General features: G+C 34.4%; 1 protein-coding gene across 1 annotated transcript; it reads right to left on the bottom strand.

Moving 5' to 3' along the window:
* Window positions 1–1,927: 1,927 nt before the first annotated feature.
* Window positions 1,928–8,969, bottom strand: LOC112517225 (guanosine nucleotide diphosphate dissociation inhibitor At5g09550-like). The gene is made up of 13 exons (XM_025124590.1): window positions 8,883–8,969; window positions 8,091–8,153; window positions 7,737–7,820; window positions 7,529–7,636; window positions 7,241–7,413; window positions 6,506–6,617; window positions 5,464–5,544; window positions 5,322–5,384; window positions 4,479–4,580; window positions 4,239–4,363; window positions 3,679–3,889; window positions 2,915–2,989; window positions 1,928–1,987 (listed from the first exon to the last, which is right to left on the bottom strand). Exons 1-13 carry the CDS (start codon window positions 8,967–8,969, stop codon window positions 1,928–1,930), a joined length of 1,344 nt encoding a protein of 447 aa, XP_024980358.1.
* Between the last annotated feature and the right edge of the window lie 15,720 nt (window positions 8,970–24,689).

Here is a 24,689-nt window from a genome sequence, read left to right as displayed (position 1 = left end):
TTTTATCCTCTAAATAGTTCTTGTTATTAAATTTTAAAAAAAAAATAGAAGGATGTTCTCCAATATTTTGAAACTAAAGGGACTAAGTTGAAAAATATAATAAAACTTATCTAAACAATGAGTTTATGTTCTTACTTTTGTACTTCAATCACCACTCATAAGGAATTATCCATCCTCTCGTTTCTTTCTTATTTTCCAACCATATTATCTGTTGCATATTGATTTGCCGTATTTACTTTAAATTCTAAGTTTTGCTCTAAAGAAACAAGATTAGAAATCTAGGGAAAAAAAGATGAAGGACAATCAAAATGATGAAACTCGGCAAAATTTTAAAAATCAGAAATTTTTATGAAATCAACTAAAACACCAAAAAAATTCTCTTGTAATGATGAAATTTGGCTACAAATACATCGAGCATAAGATATAATGTGTGTCTTGCTCAAAAGGTCAATGTCGATTTCATTTGAAAAAATGATTTTTGTTCCCAAAATCGGCACAATTAACTTTTTACCGGATCAAATTGCTCCGACTCCCCCTGCGTCCACTGTAATTTTACGACTCTTTAATCTACCTTAAATTTAAATATGCACCCATTTAGAAAAATTCCTAGGTGCGTCACTAGATCGTAGTGAGGCTCCTCTTGGTGTTTTTTTTTTTTTTTTTTGATTAATTTGGATATCCAACCCACTATACGAGTCGACTAATCCCAATACGACAACCTGCTTTGCAGATAGCCCAGAGTCACCACATTTGAACCTACGTGGCCACAAGGGGATTTTTATTCCTTCTTGGATTTGAACCTGAGACCTCCAAATACTTTTGACCTTTGAAACCAAGCTCAAACCAATCAGGCACCACCCTTGTGGTTAAAATCTGTCCATTTTCTAGCCAAATGATACAACAAATTAGCAAATACTTAAACACACACTTGTCTGAAGACTTGCTTATCAAATATTATTATCAACTTAAAATTCTATTACAAGTCTACAACTTGTATCAAAGCAAACCATTACAGAAATTACAAAACCTCCAATAAAAAATCCAAATTACAAAGGTGATCTGGAACAAAAAATATATAGAAATACAAAAAAAATCTGTAACAAAAGATTTATAGAAGCAATCAGACAACAAAAATATAGTCTAGCAGAATATAGAACCCCAAATCTAAAATCTAAGCAACTAAGAGGCTGTTTACCAAACGCTTACTCGGGTAAGTGCTTACCAAGTCGCATTACCTTACCGAATGAATATGACAAAGACCAAGAATCTTACCCAGTAAGAGCAAAGGCAAGGGCCGAGAGTCTTACCCGGTAAGTGAAGGTGACGACTCTTACCATGGTTAGCACTTACCGGGTAAATTGTTGCATAATCGTTTTGGTAGACTAAAATCTTAGCCGGTAAGTAAGTGATAGTGTTTGAATCTTGCCGGTAAGCACTTATTCAGGTAAGCGTTTGGTAAACAACCTCTAAATAATCTAAGTAACTAATCCCCTAAGCAAGAAAGAAACAGAATAAACACATTTGTGTCTGTATTATACATATCCCTGAATCATTACACCTCAAACTTTCATTACTGTTTTATTCTAGTAAATATATAATGACACCAAAGATATAAACCCCTGGTTTTCAAGGTATTATACAGAATAAATATGGTCTGAAGGGTAGCAAGTGAGGAATAATGATAAGGGAATTATTACTTCTTTTCCTACAAAAAGCATTTGGACAAAATGCCATTACAAAACATATATAACCATTATTTTCTTGTAATATTAGGAAGAATGGGACAATATCAAGATGTGTAATTCATCAAGTCCTATATATTTTGAAAGGATCAAAGAAGGAACAAGACTTTGACCTCAATGTAGCTCCAGAAGGAAGCTCTCCAAGAAATGGTGTTCACAAGCCAAGAGTGTGTGATGTAAAGAAGTCATTCTTCAGCACCACTGCTGGCACTAGCGGCGCTCAGGTCCACCGAGAGGTCAAGTTCCTAGAGGAGAAGAATGAGGCAAATCATGAATTATGATGTTTTATATTCAACATATGTATGTAGCTATGAAGTAAAAGGTTGTTATGTCGAAAAGCACATTGCAAAAGATTAGGACGGAAAATGGGTTAAACCATTTCAAGGATTGTTATCTTATGTATAAAAGAGTGTCCTGATAGATTCCTCAATTGGATTTTAAGTTTATAGGACCAACACCTATGCATCCTATAAGATGACGTTGCAATGAGTTGTTAGAACAAAGTTAGATGTCCTCACAAGTTCTATCGACAAGATTGGGCAACATAACATGACACAAAAATATATTGTCATAAACCAAAGCAAAACCAACCCAGTAAGTCCCACCTGGAGGTGGGGTCTTGGGGGTGGGATGTACAGAGACTTGGCCTCTACATTGAGAGTAGGGCAGTTGCTTATGTGAAGTCTCTGATGTAAATCGTCATTGTAGGCTAATATTGTAGCACAAGAAGTATATCGTCATATTATCCTTTATATAGGACACTTTTGGAAAGTGTTATATAAAAAGACTAACAGGACTATTTACCTTTCAAGTACTATTAAGTTGTCCAACTTCGTTGGTAACCAATGTTAGGTCGCCTAACTTTGTCCTAACTCATAGGACACACAGTTGTTGGTCCTATAATGAAGTCTAATTAAGTAATCTATTAGGAAGCCCGGTGACGGTAAGGTGGCCTAATAAGCCCATTTTGTCGTAGAGGTCAGTTGGTTTTCACCACAATAGTAGCAAACATGTTCAATAATATGCTGAAAGGATCATTTCTTTAGCAAGTGTCCCATTTGTGATATGCAAACGATATATTTGATTCCATATAAGTTCAAAGTAAGTCCCAGGAATGAGAACGGCCTACAACAAAAAAGTATTGGTTTAAATGCGAACATGTAAAAGCTAACCTTCCCAGTTATTTTGGTGTACATGGCAAGAACATCTTTCATTGTTGTCTCAAAGTGTGTCGTTGCATCATAGCTCTGCAAGGCGTATTATCATTAGTATATGGTAAGATGTCGCAATTGTATTTTTTGAAAAAAACTTTGAGAACCGAAGTGAAAGGCTGTGTGCTAAACCAACCAAGAGTTAAGTGCTACAATATCCTGTTCCGAGTATTTCCAAACCATGGGCAAAGTAATCCTTTTGGCATTTTTAAAACAATAGGAATTAGTATAAGCTTGAAGTCATCTACTCCTTCCATCCTATAAAAATTGCCATACTTCTATTTCCAGAATGGCCCATAAAAATTGGAATATCTCTTTTTCTTCAGGGGATCTTCATAGATTTTTAATCTAAAATCTGCTCACTATCATCTTACAATGGATTGAAGATATTGATTTGGGTGCATAAGATTCTCCTACTTTGTTATAATTAATGACGGTTAATAGTCTGACCTCTCGCTTAAACTATGTGCCTTCTTACACCATGGGAATTTAATGGAGCTATTTAGTTAAACGACCTTCTAAGGAGGTCATTTTTACAAACTAACCTTCTAGTGTTCTTTCAAAATTTTACATGGGAATCGTGTTTTGAACCAGAGGCAGATCATTTGAGTTTATAAAAAAAAAATTAAAGGTCACACTCCTAACTGAAAACTCATTTAATGTCCGTTAACTTAATGATGTCCATGCAATATCAACTACACAAATGTACATGCATATATACTTACTGTTGATACGAAGCAGTTGTCACCAGCGCCATCATTTGTTGGCACCAATCTATCATAAGTTTCATAAAAGATCTCATCAACAGGTCCCAGAAGGCTTACGCCAGGCTTTAATTCACTCTCAGGGTCGTCAGTCTCTGCTTCTGTTGTGACAAATGAAATAAACTTTCCTTGCGGAGCCACGTTGTGTGAATAAGAACAACAAAATAGATACCTGAAGTAATAAAAGGTCAGGGAACTCTGTTAGAACTTCACAGGACCATAAAGTGTTTTATGCTCTATGCACAAGTGCTACTTGTGGCTTTACCATAGCTTTTTTAGATTTCATTGATGAATGAATTAATGATCTTATGTTAAAAGTGCACAACCACCTTATTTATTAGAGAACTTGACTTTCACAAGTCTAGAAACGATTAAAGATTTCAAAATTTAGAATAATGACTATAAACTCATGAATTTCAGTGGTTGTAAAAGGTTAATGAGCATACAAACTCCATTGCAGATGGTCCTTAAGTGGGTTATACTACTATTAAAAAAGTTAAATGAAAGTCAGTCAAACATACATGTCTGATTTACGATTAAGTTGTTTCTGTGGTAGAATGACTTGGGCCGAGTGAGAATCATTGGTGTCTGGGATGGGATGACTCATTATACATATGGCTCGAGCAACTTTTCCAACCTTTTTGACCTGTTTCACATATCAGTTTCAAACTCACAGTTAAAGCCAGAAAAGATTGTGCTTACGGTTTATCTACAATAAATGAAAGAAGTTGGAATTATACAACTTCTATATACTTGATTACCTTATCAGGTATATACGATGGATCACATACAACTTTTTTGCATTTAGCAGTTTCTCCATCAGAGGTTACACCAACAGCCTTCCCACTATCATCAAATTCTACCTGTAATTCCAGGTATTAAAAGATTTAGTTATTAACCAAACAAATAAGCCAAAAACCTAAGTCACCAACACAATATATGATCATGCCCTCAAGTTAAGAAACATAATCATAATTATTGATACGGGCCTTTTCCACATAAAAGGGGAATATTGAAAAAGAAAACGTTAAAAGACGTGTTATATGACGAATACAATTTCATCCTCAGTATTATTAATATGAAAGGAGCCTTTACACCAAAAGTTCAGCAGGCAGTTCATAACAGGGGTCCAAGAGCCTATCCCAGAATAGGTACCGACATTCAGAGATTGTGAACAGAAGCTGCATTCAGCCATATAGTACAGAGAAATACACAAGAATGCAGTTCAAAATACAACTAATTGATAAGTATAAGAAGAAGATTGGGAAACAATAGAAAGTTGAACGTCCAAGAGAAGAGAAACAGCCATATTGAACTTTTCATAAACTCCACTTCCAACAATGAGGATATTTTGGGAAAGATATATTAAATGAAGATTTAAAATTCTACTTCATGACAGCAACATATTGTTATTGCATCTATACGTATCGTAAGAGTAGGAATGAGAAATAAGGCTCTCTTCTATTAAGGCTCTCTTTCACAAAATAAAATAACTACAAGAAATTATGGGAATGAGAAACTATACAGGCTTCAAAGCAATGAGGCTAACATGTTTCACATGTATATATCTGAATCCTTCTGGGTGCAACAGACTGATGAGATACCTTACATTGGGGCTTGTTAAGCATGTAAGTCCCCCCATAAACTGCACTTAGTCGAGCAAATGCCTGCACAATTAACATTCTTCATGAATATACCTTAGCAAACTTTAGGAAACTCGGATATTACTGAAATATGTGGACTAACCTGTGGCAACTCTCCAAGCCCATACATTGGATAAATATAAGGGGATCCTGACTCAAAGCGTGCTAAAGACTCTGCATAGAGCTTTAAGAAACCAAACACCAGAGACATTACCAAAGAGAAATCAATCAACAACTATCAAAGAGGGCAATAATGATACTTAATATTGTCAGGAAACAAAACAAGCCACTACGCATAAATCCCAGTGACCAAAGAAACATTTCTCTGAAGTCAAAGGCAGATTCTCAAAGATTAGGGAATAAAAGATATTAAATCACCATGTAACAGTTTCTTCAATACTTAACCTTGGTTAGTTTTTTCTTGTGCATGCTTATAATTGTATGTTAGTGCTTATCCTTAACCAGTTTTCAATTTTTATCTTATATGCCTTCCTCTCTTTCCCACACTTTTCACAAGCCGGGGTCTTCATGGAAATAGCCGCTCTACTATATGGGGTAAGGTTAGGTATGCGTACATCTTACCCTCAGACCCCACCTCCGGGTGAGATATACATGGCTCATTTGGTCTGGTTTAAATCAAAAGTGAAATAGTGTATTTTATTTGATATAATATAGTGGTCAAAAGTTCATACTATTTGGTAAAAGAAACCTTTATTTTATTCCAAAAACTAGAATGGGTAAAGGTTTTTCAGAGGCCAGTGGATATAGTTTATATTTACAAAAAATGCTACTTCCAATATTTTCATTGTTAAATGATAAGCAATCTATAAATTATTGGATTACACATATAGGAGTTAATGATCTTAGAGATTTTCCTAGGTCGTATGGTGGTGAACTTTTGTTGATCAATTTGTTGCATATGTACAAGTGCACATCATCATGACCCGAGTCTAATAAACTTTGAATTTGCATGATTACTTCCACTAATATTCTAGAGAGAGTTTTTCTCCAATGGCATGGTAATGTATCCTGCCAGACTAAGAAAACAAATACCATTCGTGACTTTCTTTAGGGTGGATACAGTCATACAATATTTTCAACAATTTCAATGTTCAAGCAAAACAGATTAAGACTATAATTTGCACCTTGATTCTCTTCACAAAATCCATTGCCGGCTGATCCAAATAATTATCATCAGTATAGAGTGCTAATGCATGACTAATAAAATCAATTGTATCATCTTCAAGACCATATTTCCTGCACCAAAAGAAAATGTGGTATCTATATTAACAGTTGTTGACCAAAGGTAGACAACTGACTTCGTATTAACCTTTCTATGAGTTAAAACTTATCATATGGTATGCAGTTGTGATGATCACTAGAAAGTCCAAAAAGCATTGTTATCATATGGAACATAGTTTCAAATAATAGAAAACTTACTTCATAAAGATAAAATGCAAGAAAGATAAGAATAAAGCTTGTTTTGGAAGTTCATCATCTTAGTTCAGCTAAACAGGAAGATTGTTTCCAGAACAAACATAATACAAATTTGGTAGAAGAAGTTGATGGAGAGGAAGCTACAAGGTAGTATGTATCCGAGTCTTTGAAGAATCTTTTAATGTGTGCACAGATGATCCAAAATAGCATTTGGAGTCTAAACCCTCTTGAATACGAATTAAGTAATAAGACCAAACCAAACAAGTCGTTGCAGAAAAGTTCTCTAATGCCCCAATTTCATTTTCCTTTAGCTAATAGTTTGTGCAATATGCATATATGAAAGCTCTCTTTAGATAAGTAGGGAAAATAAAAAGTGAGAGATTTAACTTACAACTATAACCTTGTGACATGCTTCTATAGAACAAAGAGGAAAATATGTGTACCCGATGAGCTCTTTTGAAGGAATTTGGTTCAAATCTAGGCCTTCATGAGATTTAGGATCATTTTCGTCATAGTCTTGTACATATATGAAGAATTTTCTTGCTCGCCTCTTTTCAAACAGACCCATAAGTGTAGATTTCAGCGCTTCAACGTCCGTTGCAGGAACTTTGTAGATCTGCATGCCAATTTATATGTTTATCATAAAAAACTGGAGAAATATTTCCCAAGGTGATTTTACAGTAAGGTTAGAATGCTAACAAATTCAAAGAGAAACCTCATAGGCACCTTACCTTCCCTTTGTTGTATACGAAGCTACCATCTACAGCCTTGAAATTTAGATATTTTGTAACGTTGGTGTGAATCAAAGCACGAACTAAAATACCATTTGCCATCATGAACTACCAAAACACATAGAAGCTCAGTATAATCACTAATGAAACTTTCAATCAGCGAATGAGGAAAAAAGGCAGTGGGATAGTATTGCATTTAAGGATGCACCTTTGGTATCATATCAACATTATACTCCTTGCTACTGCCCAAACTTTCTGGAGGGTTTTCATCTCCTCTAAAACGCTTCCAAAGCTATAAAGAACAGAAAAAGATACTGCTCATATATTGGTGCTCATGGAAAATGGTAAATGTCATTCTTGAGCAAGTAAATATCTCAATATTCACTTTATACCTCATTAGCTCCTAGTGCTTGTCTTCACCACTCAAAAACATATTGAATCCGCTTTCACCACTCAAAACTTATCGAATTATGATGAAATATCATGGGGAAATTAATGTAAAACGTGTTTAGCATTCTAAAAACAGGTATGGAAGACATTAACAACATTACACAGACATTACCTGATTCAAAGTGAGGGAGCTTGATTCTCCTCCATAATAATCATTTCTGTCCATATGCAGTACCTGTTGTTGGTCACCCAATATGGAGGGTTAGAACTTGGAAATCAAATGTGCACTTGAAGAGTATAAATATATTTTATTTGGCACCTATATACAAAATGAATTATATACTATGTAGTAAAACAGGAACCTTCCTTCTTTGTCTGACTTAACTTACATGATTGGTTAGATTTAAAATGTAATTTCTGGAATTTTGCATCTTTTAACAAGGACTCCAATCATAAAAGTAGGAAGCATATTGATCTCACTACATGAAAGGAAATGAGGGCATCTCCAGTCATGAACTTGGTTAGAAGTTCATGACTTTGCCATGTCTGGTATCTCTTTCCGATGTACTTTATAAACCTAAATTATTCTATTATTTAATTAAATTGGTCCCACCATTTTGATGAAGAAATGGTTCATGTTATGAGCCTTTTCCTTCAAGGTCGGTTTGTACTGCTTCCTCCCAATGGTGTAAACATTTATGAGAAGGTCCACCGGTTTCAAGAACCTCCCATTGGAAATGCTTTGATATGTATATCATCTGAGAAGTCCTGACATTTTTTTACAATCAGAAATGTGATCATAAACGAAGATAATTTTCGCAACTTCCGACATTTAGGTATCCAACGAATCTCGATCCATTGCCTAATGCAATGAAATCCTATTCAACTACAAACGTTAGATTCGTATGTTTTACACACAGAGATCATCTATTGCCTTTAAAAAGATAGAGATGGAGGGAATTACTTTGAGGCCATCGACTGATAGGAGGCCGCTGAGGATGCATTCTTTGAGGCCCGTGCCAAGAACTACGACATCATACTCTTCATCCATCGTCAATTCCTACACAATTATCTCACAGATTCAACAAAGATGAAGAAAAACGAGAAGCTACACACACAATAACACGTTGATATTGTGTGTTCCTCAAATTAAAGATGAAGAGAGGGGATGGAGATTGAAACATTGAATCGGACGACTGTTGTTTTTGGAGTGAGCAGGGAACGGGTCTTTCGCGGGAGATGCAACGCTTTTTCTATTTTGCCTTTTTTTTTTTTTTTTTTTTATGTTTTAGGACATATTTATACTCATTTGTCATTTATAGCCCTTAAACTTTAATTTACTACATAAAAACCCCTAAACACAGAGAAAAAAAAATCCCAATTTGACATTGAACTTATTGTTGTAATATGAATATATTATATTTGTGTTCGTGGATGTTGCACTCGAGCACAAATCAGGAAATAGTCCAGTGTCTGTTCCGTACTCCACAATTTTTGGTCCCTACCCCTCTTCGAAAACTTGTTCACTGCTCCTCCAATACTTGTTCCCTACTCCTTCTATTGTTATATTATGAGTACCCCTTTGACTCCAACCTTGAAATACATCCAATTTTTCTTCCTCTAGATATAACACCACAAATACGCTCTCTAAGAACTTTTCACTCGTATATAGTATATGTGAGCTTAAGAGAGTGTTCTTGATATTCCTTGAGGCCGCATTTGGTACATGAGACAAGACATGATGAGACAGAATTCATTGTCCGACGTTTGGTGTGACATAGGACATGACAAGAACTCACTATCCCATGTTTGATAAAACATGGACAGGGACAAGAACAGGGACAAGGTGGGACAACGTGGCACAAAAAAGGCTTATTCTTGATGGGACAATAATGAGACATAAGCTAAAATATTAGTAATTAATTATTGTTTGGTATATAACTTTAATATGGTATTTGCTTTAGTGGTCACCACTGCTAGTCACAGCCGTTGCCACCACCTGTAGCCACCGCAGGACACCTTCACCTCCACAATCACTATCGACCACCGACCACCACCATCTATTACCACATTTACAACCATTGCCAGCCACCTGCCACCACTACCACTATTGACCACCTCCACCTTCTCCTCTACAATAATAACCTCCTCCACCATCTTCACAATCGTCGGCCACCGACCACCACCACTCATCACCACTATTATTACCACCTCGGCAACCGACCACCACCAATACAACCATGGGCCACCTCACCTCCACCATCGGCTACCACTAAAAATGCCTACCATCACTATCGGCTACCACTACCAATGCCTACCACCACCATCGGCTACCACTACCAGAACCACTACATCGGCCAGAACTACCTCATCTACCATTGTCGACTACCACTACCACGACTATCCACCACCTTCACATCCTCCATAATCACCATTATCCACCAACCACCACTGCCCATACCTCTACAACCACCGTTGTCCATCGACTACCACCGCCTATCGCCGCCACCACTAGTACTGTCGGCCCATCACCACCTCCACCCCCATCATAGCCACCACCATCACATTGGTCACAACTACCTCCTCCACCATCGTCGACCGCCACCACCACTACTATCTACCATCTTCAAGTCCTCCACAACTATCGTCTGCCATAGACCATCATCATCCATATCCACCACCACTAGTACCGTCGACCACCATCATCTCCACCTCCACCTCCATAATAATCAACACCACCTCCACTTCAACCATAACCACCACCACCACTTCCCCACCAATACCTTTACTTCCACATCGACCACAACTACCTCCTCCACCACTGTTGACCACCACCACTACACTATTCACCATCTTCACGTCCTCCATAGCCACCATCGACCACCAATCACCAATGTCTCTCTACCTCTACAACTATTGTTGCAACAATCTTCACCTTGCCTTCGTCAATTGTAAGGATCTTCAAACCGAATAATACAAATAGGGTTTTTTCAAACTACCATCACTTATATTAAATTTTTCATCCAAATTCGGTACCATATGTATGTATTTATGTATATGAAAATTGTGTAAATTTTTTATAAATTAAATTATTTACTTTATTTGAATTAATTATAACTATTATATAATATATAAAATCATTAAATAACTTTTGGGGGCAACTTGTTTAGTTATATCATGTCTAGTCCTAGTCGTACTAAACACCAGACATACACTTGTTCTATCCAGTCTTGTCTCGTTCTGTCCCGTCCCGTCCTGCCCTCTTGTCTTGTCTAGTCCTGTCCAGTTTTGTCATGTCCAATCATGTCTACATACCAAATGCTACCTAAAGATTTGCTAATTGATCTTAGATCTAAGATCTTTGTACAAGCACTTTGTAATCTCCTTGGTAGTAATAAAATTATTGTTCTCTCTCTCTTTGGTGGACTCACACTATCCCACAGATAGTGGAACCATGTTAAATTCTTGTGTTATTTGTTTGTGAACTTGTTATATACATAGATTCTAACATATCTTGTTATTATCTACATTGTGGGTTGTTAATATTTGATAGAGTCACTGTGCAATATCTAGATCATTGTTATCTGCATGTGTTATGCTCTTGGATTTATAACACTTAAAGGGACCTTAGAAATCACTTGCTAGAATTGCAATTGTGGCATAACCTACCCTAACACTTATATAGTTTCTCCTTCGTTTGAAATTTTAACCTAGGTTGAATTTTATTCATCTACACTTGTTAATTTATAAATTTTTTGTTGAAATTACTAAAATGTCCATGGTTATGAATGACAGATTACGAATGTACCCTCGATGTTGATGAATCAACACACTATTATTTGTTTACATATTTCATACATTCATCGTGTGTTTAATGGTGGTGGTGGTGGCGGTTGTGACGACGTTGATGAGTGGTTAGGGTCGTGGAATGATAATATTAATTGACATTGGTGGTGTCGATGACAGCGATGGAGGTGGCAAGGCCAGGACGATGGGCGTGACTACTCCATATTCTCTAAGGGTCCGTTTATCAAACACTTACCCGGTAAGTGCTTACCGGTAAAATTTAACACTATTATTTACTCATCGGGTAAGATTTTAATCCACCAAAACGACATCATATGCAACAATTTACCCGGTAAGCGCTTACCGTGGTAAGAGTCGTCGCCCTCATTTACCGGGTAAGACTCTTGGTCCTTGTCTCGCTCTTACATGGTGAGATTCTTGATCTTTATCATATTCATGCAGTGAGGTAATGTTACTTGGTAAACGCTTACCCAGGTAAGCGTTTGGTAAACGACCCCTTAATCTTTTCAATAAATTAATCTGTTAATACAAAGTGATTTTTAGCACAACTGAGACGTAGTAAAAGTAATCACACAAATATCTGTTCGAATGTGGCATCTTTTACACGGTCTTGTGAAATTTCCCAATAATTAAGCATTAAAAAAGTTAAAAAAATCCCAATAAATTATTTTTGTTGTAGTGTGCAATAAAAAAAATAGAATTTTATGTGGATTTATTTACATTTTTACGTATTTTATACTAAAACAAATAATATAAAATTTAATAATAAAACTTTTTAAATACAACTTTTATAAAAACAACACTTCTTAGCCATAATGTTGCAGTTCATCCAATATAAAAAGTCGAAAGTAATTAAAGATATTACATTTTTAAAGGAAAAATTAAATCTGTATTATATTTGATGAGTTTTATTAGCGAGGTTACAAACAGACAAAAGTCATCACCTTTACTTACCTCGGATAACATTCTCGATCATCAAAATGAATTGTTGGTAAACATCTTTTATCCGGTAAGCAGGGAAGACTCTTGGTCATTGCTATGTCTCTTACTGGGTAAGACTCCTAATCATTGCCAAGCTCACTCGATAAGGTAACAGACACCTGGTAAATTACCCAGTAAAAGTTTGGTAAACGACACTACAACAAAATCGGGTTTATGGGACGCTCTCAAATTCTAAGTGTCCTAATAGACCTAGTTTATAGGACCTAGTTTATAGGACCAAAAAATGAAGTGTTATATCTAAAGATGTTGTAATAAGTTTATATGACGTTTTTTGACGTCGTAATAAGTTTTTTAGGACACTTTTAATATAAAATGTCCTATTATCAACTTTATAGGATACTATTTGAAAAATTGTTTTATAAAAAACAAATGTCCTATTAAAAAACGAGTTTATAGGACACTTTCTAAAAATGTCATATAAAGTTGCTAATGTGACACTTTGTATTAAAAATGTCCTAAAAACTTGTTAGGACACCCAAAAACGTCATATAAACTTATTACAACACCTTTAGATAGGACGCTTTATATTTTAGTCATATAAATTAAGTCATATAAAATGGTCTATTGGGACGCTTAGAAATTGGGGACGTCCTATAAACCCAATTTTATTGTAGTGCGACCCCAAAATCTTGTTTATTATTCTAACATGTTAGTATGTTTCTTTACTGATATATGATCTATACTCCAAACACTTTAATTTATAAAACTACATGGTAATCTATACTATATTATAAAGCATCTGACAAAAACTCTTAAAAACTATTTTTTATGCACGAAGTATTGTTTATTGATGCTTATTACTTAAAATTTAAAATTACGAGTAAATTGTGCATAAGTATAACTTATTAAAGCTCCATATTTGAATTTGTGTAACTAACTGCAGATAAACATAATCAAATATTGGATAAATATCTCATTTTAAATATAAAAAATCTAAAATATAATTAGGATAATCATAGAGTTCTAACAAAATATTTAGTTATTATCTTTTTAAAGAATTATATTATTAAACCTAAATTAAATTTCTTTATTACTAAACCTAAATTAAATTATAATTAAATAAATTTAAATAAGGAAATTACACCAAAACAMAAGAACTTTTAAAAAGATTAACTTGATACAAATATCGATATTTTTTTTTAAATTTTTTAAGATTTATATCTTTTGTTCAAAAATAAAAACATTATCGTTTTCTCAAAATCACATAAAACCGTATTATATCGACATAAAAAAGGAATAAAACGAAACACTGAAATCAAGATGTGTCTCGATGCATTGCACGAGTACCATTCTAGTAGAGCTAAATCTACATGGTCTTTTCAGTATGCAAATTTTTGTTTTGATGTATCTCGGAAAAAAACTGTTCGTCAGAAAACTCGAATCCACCATTACCTGTTACGGGTGAAATTAAGGTCTTATGTCTGAAAACTTTGACGGAAACCGTAACCGTAACCAAATGTCAGAAACGAATGAAACTGGTTGAACCGTAATCAATTTTTGCATCAATTTGTTATACTCTATGCATTAAAAGTTGCACTAATTGCAAAGGCATAATGAACATCACATTATTGATATGTAGCAGTTGTAGTAATTTACACAACCAACAAAATAAGTACTCATTTATTTTGCCTATGACTAATTAATGCATGAGCTATGTATTAAAAGTTGTACAATTTCAATAATATTTCAGTAAAATATTGGAAATAAAAACTTCAGTTTATCGGGCCATCTGATTACAGTGAGTCAAGGACGTAATCGTAAATCTCTTAAATGGTACCATTTTGATATCAGATATTATAAATGTGTATGTATGGTCAATCGTTAAGCAGTACAATTCTGATCAGTTTTATAGTAACTATTGCATATGGTCGAGAAGTGGTATGTGTACCGTGTGTTCTTTTTCCTTGTTATAGTTCTCTTGATGTACCATATTTGCCTTTTCCGTGACAAAAATTAAATCTGATTCTGAAAGATGAAAATTGTTTGATCTGATTCTAAGGTTAATGAACGGATTAAATTTATGCCGTTGTTATGTATAAAGTGTATAAAATGAGTATTACTTAAAATGCGTTTTTAATTAACATATGACTATTATGGTTACGTATATTTGGCAAAATCACTTGTACGTACGATGCATTAAAAATTTGTATATTATGTTTTGTCATCAATTAATGCGTACAATAAATTTATTTATTTTGATCATTATATATGTCTGATTTTTAGCGGCTTGACTTTATAGTAATTAAGTTTATGGATATAAATGTTTGAATTTATAAAAAACTATTATAAGTTTATGGATATATTTGTTTGAATTTAAGTTTATGTAATATTTGATGATGTAGATGTCAAATTATCAACTGATATTTAAGCAAAATCACTTCGCCCCCTTTGTAAACTGAGCTACACGTCTTAGGGAAATTATCAAAAATGATATTGATTGGAAAAAAATATGATGACGAATCAACATGTTACCGGTTAAAAATATATTCAAGTAAAAGGTTGATTATCGACAACCCACCACATGTGAGGAAACATTTTAGGGGTGTTTGGTTCACATAATGGAATTTGATGAAATTGGAATCTATCAAAGGAATTTGATTTTGAAGGAAATTGGAATGAAATTTGATGGAATTTGACCATGCGTTTGGTTGTTAGGAATTAGAACGAAATCTCTCAAAAGTATTGGAACAATCGTCTTTGTTTGAACTATTGCATCCATCGCCCCGCCCATACCCTACCAACCACCATGTCACTACTGTCGTCGTTACATCTATCACCCATATCCAAACCCTGCCCCACCATCCCAACCATACCCCACCATTCCTTCCCTACCCCTGCTTCATAGGTGGGGGTTGTTGGGGACAGGCAGGGTGGGGTGAGGCGGTGGGGTGAGGCCAGAGTGGAGAAATAGGTGGCAGGGTGGTAGCTGTGACGCTGATGGTGGTAGGATAATGGTTGAGTGGCTAGGGCCTAGGAGTGGGTAGGTATGGTGTTTAGTGGTGGGTTGGGTAGGGTGAGTGACGATTGTGAAGGCGACAATAGTGATATAGGGTGGGTTAGGTTAGGGGGCGAGGTGGGGCGGTAGGGATGGGTGGCGGGGTGGGAGCTGTCACGACGACAGTGGTGGGATGGTGGTTGGGTGACTGAGAGTGGGTGAGTATGACGGTGATAGTATTGACATGGTGGTTAGTTGTGGATTGGAGTAGGGTGAGTGGCAGTTGTAACGACGACAATAATGGTGTGGTGGTGGGGGTTAGGTTAGGGGCGTGACTAGGGGTGAGCATAGGCGGGTACCCGCCCTTTTTGACAGGAACCGGAACCGGCGGTTCTTGAGATATTGGAATCGGAACCGGAACCGGTTAGAGCGGTTCTTAAATTTTTGGAACCGGAACCGCCGGGAACCGGTTCCGGTTCCGGGTACCCGTTTCCTAAAATATTAAAATTTTATTATTTAGAAATAAAAAATAAAACATTGCCAAAACACTAAATAAATAAGCAAGAATACAAATTATACAGAATAATTGTTACAAATATTGTTTAAAGATTACAAACTATAATAGATTAATAGAAAATATTCAAAGTTTAACGATTACGTACTATAATGGTAAATGTTCAAAGTTTAACGATTACATACTATGAATCCAAGTGAATATACAATTTGAAAAAATTAGAATCATTTTATATGGAGAATTTAGATGAATAATGAAGATGACGACGTGCTTTCAAGATGTAAACCTAATATAAATTTGGTATTAAAAAATAATAATTATTTTTTTACTTTAAAAATACCGGGTACCCGGCGGTTAACGGTTCCGAAAAATTGAGAACCGAAACCGGAACCATTCTCAATCGGTTCCGTATTTTAGGAACCGGAACCGGAACCACTCATATCGGTTCCGGTTCCGGAACCGGCAGTTCCAAGGCGGTTCCGGTTCCATAGTCGGGTACCCGGTTCCGCTGCTCACCCCTAGGCGTGACAGTAACAGTAGTAGCACGGTCGTAATATGGATGTGCAGTGAGTAACCGGGGGTGGGTGGGTATGATGACAATAGTAGTAGCATGATGGTTAATGGTGGGGTAGGATGGGCGGGTGGGGATGGGTGGCGGCGACAGTAGTGGTGTGGTGGTGGGGGGTTATGGATGGGGCATGACGAACAATAGTAGCATGGTCGTGGTGGATAGTGATGCAATTCAATTCCTTCCATTATGTCAAAGAATGACAAATTCATTAATTTGTGGAATTCAATGAAACTTGAAGGATTCCATCCATTTCAAGAAATGAAATAAAAACTGGGATTTGGTCAAACAAATTTGTCATTCCAATTCCATCAAATTTCTTCGAATTCCGTAAACCAAACGACCAATAAAGTTAACTTATCAGCTAACAAGATTTGAAATTAATATTATCATATGTTATAAGATCAGTTTGCTACCAATCAAAATCATCATATGAAACAGAAAAATTTGAAATTAAGCTATACTGATTGAGAGAAAATATTCGTTACATTGTATAAAAGTTAAAGACGGACTTTGTTACATTTTAATGCATTTTTTTTTCACTTTTTATAATAATTATGCAAATAATAATGTAATAATATATATGAGTACAATGTGCAAAAGAAGTTGTACATGTTATGAAGGTTGTACCCTATGCAACACATGTTGTACTCTACACCACCTCTATGGCTCTATCTGTCTCTCTATATATAACACCACACCCTAATTATCCTTCAACTCATCATTGAAATGGCTTCCACCACCACTCTCATCATCTTCTCCCTCTTTGCTGCTCTCATTTTCTCCGGCAACCTCGAAACCACCATGGGCCGCCGTCTCTTGACCATCCCTGGCTTTCCCGGCGTCCCCAGTTTCCCTACAACACCCGCCAGCTCACTGCCACTCCCATCATTCCCTCCTCTTACCACATCCCCCGGAATATTCCCATCAATTCCCAACTTCCCACTTCCGGCGAGCATCCCATCAACCCCGCCGTTCACCGGAATCTTCACTCCTCCGGTCAACGGAACCACCGCTCCCTGAAGCCCGGCAGCCTGCAATGCATGCAGCATTTGAGATCATCTGCTATTATATGTAGTGTGTTATTGTTCCATAGCTAGTTTTAAATCAATACGGCTTCTGGTTTGAAGCTGCGGCTGCGGCTAGCTGCAGCTGCAAGCTTGAAGCTGATCATTTGTTTAATGTAGTTTGTTATCGGCTTGTTTCATGTTAGCTTCTTGTGGCTTTTGTTTTATAAACCTTCATTTTTACAACGCACGCTTCTTACAAGAGACTTGGCTTTGGCTCTCGGCGCGAATCCCCTTATTGACTTATTCCAGTGTGACACCGGTAATAAGCATTTTTGAGTGTTTGGATAAACAATTTATATCGGTGCCAAACCGGTAATAAGGAGTTTTTGAAAAAGTTAAACTCTTCTGACCTATAATAAGTTGATAAATGTTTTTATAGAAAAACATAAGTTGTTTCAAATAAGCAATCCCAAACACCCGTATCACAAAAATAATTATCTTAATAAAAAATAACTGTAATTATAAAATAAAAATATAGTTAAATAAATATTAAATATTAAAATCATTAATAAATTAGTATATTAATTTTTTCAAAAAATTATCTATTAAAACTAATCGAGTTAAAGTGAGAAGCATAAAAAATGATATCTACTCTTAAATGCATATTAAAATAAGGTGCACTGAGATGCATATTAAAATAAGGTGCACTGAGATGCATCGGAACAATTCCCGTATCAAACGTCATTTGTGAGTGAGTTTATGATTAAAGGTGATCAAAGGTCGAGATCCCTTGTTACGCTTCTTACTTTAACTCTATCTCTCACACGATGTTTCGTTTCTGTTCTAATCCATAACCATGATTTTTTTTTAATCTTGGTTTGTGAAAATTTAAAATTTGTAAATATTAAACATAAGAAATAGTAGACATGACATGTACATTGAATTTATTGTTTGATAGTTTTGATTAAGAATAATACTAGATTTGGCAATTTCTAACATATCATTCAATATATATATATATATATATATATATATATATATATTGGAGTAAACTACAAATTTCTAAGATTACACTTTTTGTTCTTATAGTTTTGAAATTACAAGATGACCATCATGGTTTATATAAACAGCCAACCTCCTTTCAACGACCGTTAAAAAATTTCATTTTTTGTCTTTCAAGCAATCAAAGTCAATTTTTTTTATTAACCTGGATATCAAACCCGTTATGCGCGCCGACTAATCCCAAGACAACCACCTGCTTTTCAGATAGTCCGGAGTCATCGCATTTGAACCTCCGTAGCCACAAGGGGATTTTTATTCCTCCTTGGATTTGAACTTGAGACCTCCTGGAACTTTTGACCTTTGGAGTCAAGCTCAAACCAATCAGACTCCACCCTTGTGGTTCAAAGTCGATTTTATGATTTGGTCCCTATGGATTTTGAAAAACCGATAAAAAGACAAAAATATCTCTCGTTTAACGGAACTTTTTTAATGGTCATTAGAGAGAGAAATCAAATCCGAATGTTTTTGCAAACCATGCATGGTGGCCATCTTGTATATTGTTGGATGAGAAATAAAACTCGTTAGTTGACTAGTTGCACACGTTTCGAGAAAAAAAGACAGTGGGAAGGTTTAAATATGTGAACTCGTGGTTTTCAATTCATTTATTTGGATGTTTTTATGCTTTATTTTAGTACGAAACAAATTAAAGATAATTGGATGTTCGATGTTTATTCAGTTGAGATTGCAAGCTTCCGCTACGAGGTTTTTAGTTTTAGTTCAGTTAAGGATTTCTTCGTGTTGATTATGTGAATCATTAGCAAGTGATTATTTGGTTGGTTTTTCCATTAAATCTTGTATGAATAAAGTTAACTGTGTGAATTAATTTGTTTCTGTATATTCGGGGAGTTTTTACATATATGGAAGAAGCGTGTTTTTTTAATTGGAAGAGACAAGTTTAGAAAAATTTGACTTTCTACATAAAGTTTCCCCTAGAATCTTAGTGAATTGGTCAAGTTTTATATCATTAAGCCACAATTAGGGGTGAACATGGTACGATACCATAATTGGTACGTAAAGTTTTATACCATGTACCAACCAACTATACTTGGTACCAACTAAAAATGGTACCAACTTTTTTCGGTTGGTACGTTTTGTATCAACATCGTAAAAGTTGAAGTTACAAATTTATTTATATTGACATCTTTATCAGCTCGATTTATATATCATAAAAGCATGGAGCATCTAAATAACATGTGGATATTTGTTGCATAGCTATTCAAACATTAAAATTACTTTCATATAATACAAACATTTAGTATAAGGGGTCGTTTACAAAACACCTACTTGGTAAGTGCTTATCAGATAAATATCTTCATCGGATGAACATGAGAAGGGCCAAAAATCTTACCCGGTAAGAGTGACGAGAATGATTGAGAGTTTTACCCGGTAAATGAGGATGACGACTCTTACCCAGTAAACTATTGCATTCGATATGTTTTGATGTACTAAGATCTTAGTATCAAAATAAATTATAGTATTGACTCCTATTGATAAGCACTTACCGGATAAACATTTGGATAAACGACCCTTAAGTCTAATACAAGTGTCCTTTGTACTAATAAGAGGAAAATCGTGATGATTTTTCATATAGAAATTAAGAATGAAAAATAGAAACTTGTATTAGGGGCCGTTTACCTAAATGCTTACCCGGTAAGCGCTTATCATTAAGAGTCACCATTATAATTTATTTTATCGGGCAAGATTGTGGTACATCAAAACGTATCTTATACATCAATTTACCTGGAAAGCGCTTACCCGGGTAAGAGTCGTCACCCTCACTTACCGGGTAAGATTCTCCATTCTTATCATCTCTCTTACCGGATAAGATTCTTGCCTCTTGTCATGTTCATCCGGTAAGGAAAATTGTCCAGTAAATACTTATCGGGTAAGCGTTTAGTAAACGGCCCCTTAGTCTACCACTTTATGATGTAATGGAGGTTTGCATCTCTCTCCTATACTTCTTTTTTTCTTTTTACATTTTCAATCATTTTTTTGGTATCTATTAGGACCCAGAAAGAATTTCGTATCCTATAATTCTTACAAAGGTTTGATATATAAATTCTTACCAAGTGATATATAAATTCAAGGTTAATTAATATGTTCGAAAATGGAGGAGCCGGAAGGGGCAAAGTCAACAACCGAGGCCAGAAGGTGTGTGAACTGGAATTGTTGGATTTTGATATTTTCAATGTCGTAACATTTGTTGTTCCTAGATTTTAAAGACTAACATGGGCATGGTAGGTTTTTTCCCCTACACGTAGGGGCCGTTTACCAAATACTTACCTGATAAGTGCTTACCAATAAAATTTAACACTATTATTTTACTTATTGGGTAAGATTTTAGTCCACCAAAACGACATCGCATGCAATAATTTACCCGGTAAATGCCTACCGTGATAAGAGTCGTCGCCCTCACTTACCGGGTAAGACTCTTGGTCTTTTTCTCGCTCTAACTGGGTAAGATTCTTGGCCCTTACCATATTCATCCGTTGAGGTAATGTGACTTGGTAAACGTTTGGTAAACGACCCCCTAGTAATTTACAAAATGATATTCGAAATTATATTTGAAGAAACTGGAAAATAAAATAATATGTAAGAAATTCATTAAGATATTGTTCAAAACGTTCATATGGAGTGAGCTATCTTCTGCAACAGTATTTTTCATTTGAGAAATCTTGGAATAAGGCTCTATGTTGCCATGCCATGCCATGCCATGCCATGCCATGCCATGTCATGTCATGTGGAGTCTTAGGTGGATCATTTATAGAGTTATTAGAGTTTTTACATTATATTACTCAACTAATCCGTTGTATAATGTCTTGTCTTTGATTGTCGAGAGTTTTTTTTTGAGTATATGCTATGATAGAACTCTAGTTGAACTCTTATCTCGAAAACCAAACTTATTCTTAACCGACAAGCACTTTTCTTTTGGAAGAGCTCAAAATGTTTCGAAGTATGTGATAAATATAAATCATGCATTAAGCTCAAACCTAGGACCTAGGACCACCTGGTACTTTTGACCTTTGAAGTCAAGTTCAAACCAATCAGGCACCACCCTTGTGGTTAATATTTTTCTGCTCTACACAAATAAGCTGATATGTCTCCTTCATTCATACCGGAAATATGGTATTGTTTGTGAGAATCTACAACAAAACATGATATGCAACATTGTTAATTACAATTGAACATGAGAAAATCTCAAGGATAAAAAGATGTAGAGAAACTATTTATACATGAAAGTGACTAAGAATGACCTTAAATTCAATTTTTTCGAGTACAGTTTGTGCATGCATGTTATCTTTTTTCGAGTATAGTTTGTGTATGCATGTCTTACTCGAAAAAGAACACGATGAATCCTCGATTCTTGCTCAATAAATCTCATTTTTTTTTCATCTTGCTAAAAGAAGAACTTTCATCTTGATCTAAATTACAAGTGAAAAATTATGTCATCAAGAAGATATGATTACATATAAGTTGTCACTACAACAAAATCGTGTTTATAGGACACTCTCAATTTTTAAGCGTTCTAATAAACCTCTTTTATAGGACCAAAAAAATAAAGTGTTCTATCTAAAAGTGTTGTAATAAGTTTATATGACATTTTTTGACGTCGTAATAAGTTTTTAGGACACTATAAAGCGTCTTATTAGCAACTTTATAGAACACTATTTGAAAAACTGTCCTATAAAAACAAGTTTTCTATAAAAAAAGGAGTTTATAGGACACTTTCTCAAAAGTGTCTTATAAAGTTGTAATGCAACATTTTGTATTAAAAATGTCATAAAAAACTTGTTAAGACGTCCAAACGCGTCATATAAACTTATAACAACACCTTTAGATAAGACGCTTTATATTTTGATCCTATAAATTAAGTCCTATAAAGCGGTCTATTGAGACACTTAGAGATTGAGAGTGTCCTATAAACTCAATTTTGTTGTAGTGTGTAGTTGAAAAAAAACATGATAACTTTTTGATGCTTTTTCATTTTTCAATAAATCAATAAGATTATCCAGTAAATTTCAACTTATGAATAAAAAATTATAACCTTCTTGACTTAATGGATAAGACGACATGGTAAAATCTGAAACCCGTAAAATCTGAAACCATGATAACAAAATAAAATAAATAAATTATTAAAAAATAAATCCAAGAATTTGATCATAACATTTATTTTATAACATGATGAAACATGGGCATGCATGTTAGTTAACAAATAAAGTCACCTAAACTCAAAAGGTGGTGTATTATATACTCTTTGCCACATGCAATGTGGTGTTGTTTTTTAAGCATTTTGCGTTTCATCATGGACTCATGGTCTAATTATTGAACATGTGTCCTATTTCTTTTTAATAACTTTGATATATATATATATATATATATATATTTCAAATACAATCATGTCTATTTGTACAACCAATACAACACAATTAATTGAGATATTTAAGTTTATTTATTATGATTTGAATATTTATGGAAGATGACTAAAGTTCATTAATTATGATCAATACTTTATATTAGGGAACAATCAAAACTTTTATGAAACCACATATTCATCAAATTAAATGGATGGTTGAGATTGAGTTATATTAGACCATCCACATCCCTGCAATCCATTTACACTTTCAATTGTGCCACATCAGCTTTTGCAATTATCTTCCACACACCTGCAATTCATCTACAACACTTTCAACTGTGCCACGTCAGCTTTTGCAATTACCACCTACACACCTGCAATTCACCTACACTTTCAAAAGTGGTCCCCACTACAACATTTATTAACTATTTTATAAATTATTTATATATACATTCTAATTATTTTTTAATTAATAACATGTTTTATTTTAATTCAATGTTAATTAAAACGATTAATATATGATATAATATAATATAATAATATAATAATTTATTGTTTTAAATTTGAAACATTAATTTATTAAATCATATCAAAACACAACATTTATTGAATTAAAAATATTACATATAGATAGAAATAAAACGTTACATTAATCATTATTTTCTTCTCCTTGAAATCGGTTCCAAATCTCTTCAACCAAATCCGCTTGTAATTGATTGTTGTGAGTCHTGTTAMSTATTYTTGCATGACTTCGAAGATAATTTTCATACTCAGGAAGATGATTTCGAGAAACTTCAGGCATAGATATACTGAAATTAGCATCATCTGTGAAATCAAATTGACGAATGTATGAGTCACGTTCATCTTCGACAATATAAAATTTAWGTAATTATAAAATTTAATGTTTAAAATAATTTAATTTATTAATTATAAAATTTAATGTTTAAAATAATTTAATTTATTATATAATTAATGTAATTAAAAATATATTAACATTATTAATTTATAAAATTAATTGTTTTGTATAAAAATAGTTTATTTGAATAATTAAAAGAAGAAAAAGAAAATTGGAGGCAAGTGGGTATCATGTGGCATTGCAAAGTGACTTGCAAATATTGAAAGTGAAATCCCATGTGGCAAACTAAAGTTTTTTGCAATTGCTTTTGCAATTGGCTTTGAAAGCCGTATGTGGATGGTCTTAGTTGTACAAATATAAAAAGGTTGTATAATAACTCACCCCTCTCTCTCTTTCTCTCTCTATCTCTCTCTCTCTCTCTCTCTCTCTCTATATATATATATATATATATATATAGACTTGGGATCACGTGAGACCCGTGAGACCAGTTTTTTTACACTTGAAACTTCACTAAGTAATCACATACACCAGTTTTTAGATTTTTTATATTTTAAAAGAAGATGTTTATCCTCTATTTGATTATGTTTATCCACAGTTAATTTATGCATATTACTTGTAATCTTGAATTTTAAGTAATATACATCAATAAACAATACTACATAC

Source organism: Cynara cardunculus (assembly GCF_001531365.2).
Source record: "Cynara cardunculus var. scolymus isolate 2C chromosome LG 8, CcrdV1, whole genome shotgun sequence".
Classification (NCBI taxonomy): Eukaryota; Viridiplantae; Streptophyta; class Magnoliopsida; order Asterales; family Asteraceae; genus Cynara; species Cynara cardunculus.
The sequence above is the reverse complement of the archived record's forward strand: the minus strand, read 5'-3'. Positions and strand labels throughout refer to the sequence as shown.